The 4,808-nt window shown below is 37.5% G+C and overlaps 1 protein-coding gene across 1 annotated transcript; it reads right to left on the bottom strand.

Moving 5' to 3' along the window:
• On the bottom strand, nucleotides 1–927 carry LOC113008479 (olfactory receptor 4D1-like). The gene has a single exon (XM_026145924.2). The coding sequence runs from the start codon at nucleotides 925–927 to the stop codon at nucleotides 1–3; it is 927 nt and encodes a 308-aa protein (XP_026001709.2).
• Between the last annotated feature and the right edge of the window lie 3,881 nt (nucleotides 928–4,808).

Here is a 4,808-nt window from a genome sequence, read left to right on the forward strand (position 1 = left end):
TTATTTTCTCTCAAACAGAAACCTTTGATATGATTGCCTTATCTTTGGCAACTTAAATCCATACATAAATGGGGTGAGCATAGGTTGAAAAATGAGTAAATACATAGGCAAAATTATACGAACTTCATCTGGTACCTGAGATACTAAAAACTTGAAGTCAATAAAGTAACAAATACACCCGACAAACAGATTTGACACAGAGATGATCTGAGGGGTGCAAGTAGTCACAGCTTTCTGCTTGTTTTCTTTTGATGTTTTTCGACAAACTCTCAAAATCTTCATGTAAGTGACTGAAATGAGACTGAAGGGTATGAAAACACTCAATAAGAGAAAGGATATGTTAGAAATAAAGCTTTGGATTGGAACTGCACATGAAAGTCTAATTATTAATTGGTGGTCACAATACGCATTGTGAATAATATTTCCACAAAACTTCAAACTGAAGATGAATGAAAATGAGAAAATAAAACTAAGAAATGAATACAGCCACACCAGCAGAATCAACAAAAACACTCTCTCTGTGTTCATAATGACATTATAGCGTAATGGATGACAGATTGAGATATATCTGTCATAGGCCATGGCTGCTAAACTGCAAAATTCAGCAGGTGCACTTGTGTACAAACAACACATCTGCAGAAAACACCACGGCACAGTCACCTCGTGGCTGTCTGAAAACATCTGTGAGAGCAAAAGAGGATACAGTGATGTGCTGGCATTTATTTCGTTCACACATAAATTACAAAGTAGTATATACATTGGCTCATGCAGTCTTCTGTCTACACGTATGACCACAATAAGGACTGTGTTTGCCACACATATAGAGAGGTACCAGACCAGTATTATAATGAAATAAAGGTATTTCAACCCTCCAATATTTCCATAAGCAGCCAGCACAAATGAAACAATCTCACTTGAGTTTTCCATTTTCTCCATAATATGTTACAGTGGATAAGATAGATCAGTAATAATGATATATTATATTCATTAGAAAGAAATACCACACATCAATATAGCTGAGCAACGTTTCTACTATGATACCGTTCAAATGCTGTTTTACACACACATGTTACCTGATTATGGCACGTTCCTTCTCAGCAGCTGTTGCACCTGTTGTACAATGTCCACATTAGCAATCAAAAACAAACAGTTTAAGATTCAATTACACAGATTCTTAGATATTAAGAACTCATAACATTAAAATCAGCTGCTTCCCTCCAGGTTGAACAAGACAAAAATAAGCTTCTGCTAATATTTATAGCTGCAACGCAGAGGAGGAGGAGCAGGAGGGCCAAACGGTGGCATTCTTTTCTATTGACAGTCGTGTCTGACTTTTTTGTTTGTTTTAAATAAGATACACTGTAACATTATTACATCAACACATCAGATATTACAAGTCTTTAGTATTGTAGAGGAACAAGATACATTTTTCTTAGTCTTAAGAGAAATTAAAATTTCTCCATCAATGTTTTTAAATGCAAATAGAAATTGTACATGTCTACAAATTATGCACAGTTTTTTGTACACAACAAAGTTATATGGTACTATTTACCTAAAAATGCAGCCAAGGCCTCAGGCGTTTTTTATATAACCATTCAAAGCTACTTACAGAACAATCAGGTGTTCTGCATCAAATAGGAAGGCACACAAACGATTTGTGCCACTCCAAAATATAGTTTCTTTACATTGTAGGATGACAACAGAGGCCTAAACCCTGAAGGTCTGACAGCAGGAGGTGTATCATTCCTGTTTTCCGTGTGGAGACAGATTTTACACTGGAATCTGCCTTTGGTACCTTTTTTGGAGCAACTATGACATTCATCTTTTTTTTTTCACTCGCAAGCAGAGAGTGTTTGCTAGCAGTATCTGTAGAAAATGCTGTTTTTACCGTTTCTTCCCGCTGTTAACACCACTGTTTTATTCAGAAAAAACACATGGCATGTATTTTTTATCATAACTCTGTTTTTACGTGGCCTATCAACGCAGTTTAAAAACTGGTGTATAGCTCGAAGTCCACACTTTCGACCCAAGTTGAAATGGAGACTCTGGGTCGCTGCATCTTTTTGCTGTGTCGTCGTAAATTTGTCACCTGATTTTGACGCACTGGCGTGTCCGTCGACCCCAGAGGGTTAAGTAGTCCAAAACTTAACTTAAGCTTACACATTCAAATCCAGTTGTCATTTATGTTGTACTATGACCAAATGAACTCAACTATCAAATATACAAGCCAACAAAACCATATCATTTAAGTTGAGATCCTGACACCACCAAAGTTGAAGCATCCTGCATTTGAATCTGCCAAGAAATTCTATCCATAAAAACAATGAACATAAACAATAAAAATGTGGAGGCCTGGTGAAGTCCCACCAGGAACAAGTCACACATCTTGCGATCAGTGTTGTTGTGGCTAGTGCTAAGTGCATCAAATGGCTAGTAGCAATGGGACTGACACCTCATGTCCACCTCTGGTTTGTGTATTTCTGTGTCAACAGGCAACAGCTACCTTGAAACTACAAATGTGTGCAGCTGCCTGAACAATGGAGGTGAGAAACATAGTCAATTCAGATTTGATCTTCCCAGCCTCTTCCAGGAGGAAAAATGAGACTACCTTCCTTCCTTGCTAGTTTTGGGAATTGAAGATCTCACAGGTTGGGGCCTTTGCCAGACACTCATAGTGCACCCTCACTATACATCTGTGCCCCTCTGCACTCCAGTCATCTTTTGAACATCTTTGATTTTAGTTTAGTCAAAATGCTGGACAATTCCGGTGCTATCAAATACATTGATTTGTGCCAAGCCAGGTGTATAATTTTGTAGGATTTAATTGGAAAAAGAAAATCCAGAGATAAGGCGATTGTGGATTTGTACCTTGCCAAGGCCATTTTTTGCCCTAGTCGGGAAGAGCAAAACATGACTATCATCAAAGTACATTTTTGCTTAGAGTGGATATTTGATCAAAGTTTCAATTTACTTTGTCATTTTTGATTAAGGTGTTGCTGTGTGCTTCTGTTTTATGACATTGTCAAAAAAATTATGAGAACTGTTCAAATTGTAATAATGCAAAGGTGAGCCGAAATGTTGTCAACATGTATTCAAAAAACATTTTAACCGAAGGTATCAGTATTCCCCAGAGGTGGGACCAAGTCATTGTTTTGCAAGTCTCAAGTAAGTCTCAAGTCTTTATCCTCAAGTCTCAAGTCAAGTCTCAAGTAATGTCAGGCAAGTCAGAGTCGAGTCTCAAGTCACTGGTGTAAAAGTCCGAGTCAAGTCACAAGTCTGAAACTTTGAATTTCAAGTCCTTTCGAGTCTTTAAAAAAAAAACAACGAAAAAATAATGTTGCAGTTATGTGCTAAATGTAAATATTAGACCATGTAATTTTAAAATCTGTGTTTTTCTCAACACATGACAAAATAGTGAACTTAGAAAATATACACAAATTGTGAAATTGCACCTCTATAAAATGCAGCTCAATTAAACCTAGCTCCAAGAATAATTTTCACCGACAGTTCTGAGATAAGCTGCATGTTATTCTTGGATGCGGTTGTAGGACCAGCTTTAAAATCGCATGACAAAAATATACACATTAAAAAAAACTGTATCACCAACGTAGCCTGGACAACATTTGCTAGTTAGATGAAGTCAGCTATCTCATCTTAGCATATTTATATGCATATTTATAATTATACGCTTCTTGGAGTGAGTGCATACACTCATGAAGTTTAGTAACTTCAGGTCACTGCAACAAGCCCAGGTACAGTTTACCGACGGATGGGTACAGGACCTTGAACTGCACCGTGTAGAACGAAAGACCATCGTACGTATCATAAGTTTACCAGTCTCACAAATCGTCGTCATAAATACACATTCCTTAACCGTTTATTAATAGGACCTTTGAGCTCAACGGTAATTAATTAGTAGTGGAAATAATTTCTGGTAGCATCACAGAAATGTAGCAGTGACAATAATACTGTATGCTGTAATCGCACTGGGCAATTAGTGATACAAAAAACCTGTTTTATCCTGTGAATAAAAGTATATGTTTTTGTCAATGTACCATAATAACAGAAGCGAAACGCAATATTGTGTCAGGACAATTCACTATTTATGCACAATAAATAAAGAAGCATAGCGCGACAATTTCTGTTCAGCACCAGACTTGCTTGTAACCTATATCACTAATTATGTTATGAAAATGACGTATTAACTACTAAAAAACACTGACCTTCGTGTAAATGCTTGGAGCAGACTAACCTGTGAGCTGGAGTGTTCTGGGACGTTATATTTGATCTTTGAATGGCTGCAATCCAGGCCACCCGTCGCCTCTTTGTTACTTCGGAAACATGGCTCGAACAATTTCTCTTCAACGACGTAATCCGATAACAACCGATCTCTTTACCCGTCGGCTTCCCGTGGCTGTCATGCGACCGGCTATTGCAGTTAATAATACAACAGCTTCTTGACATTTTTGTGTTTCTTTTTATCGCTGTATAACTGATTTTAATTGAAAGCCTGCGTGCGCTAGTACCGCTTGCCACGAGTTCCCAGAATCCTTTGCGGTTCTACCCGTGAATGACGTCACATTTTCAATCTCTATATAATATGCATGTTAGATTTTATATTTGGGGTAAAATATCAAGTCTTTTCAAGTAAACCGGTTCAAGTCCAATTCAAGTCCCAAGTCATTGGTGTAAAAGTCCAAGTCAAGTCACAAGTCTTAGAACATTTTTTCAAGTCAAGTCTAAAGTCATAAAATTAATGACTCGAGTCTGACTCGAGTCCAAGTCATGTGACTCGAGTCCACACCTCT

This window comes from Astatotilapia calliptera, chromosome 16 (assembly GCF_964374335.1).
Source record: "Astatotilapia calliptera chromosome 16, fAstCal68.1, whole genome shotgun sequence".
Lineage (NCBI taxonomy): Eukaryota > Metazoa > Chordata > Actinopteri > Cichliformes > Cichlidae > Astatotilapia > Astatotilapia calliptera.

Excerpts from the sequence above, each read along its gene's own strand:
- LOC113008479 (XM_026145924.2), bottom strand. The coding sequence starts at position 927 with ATGGAAAACTCAAGTGAGATTGTTTCATTTGTGCTGGCTGCTTATGGA.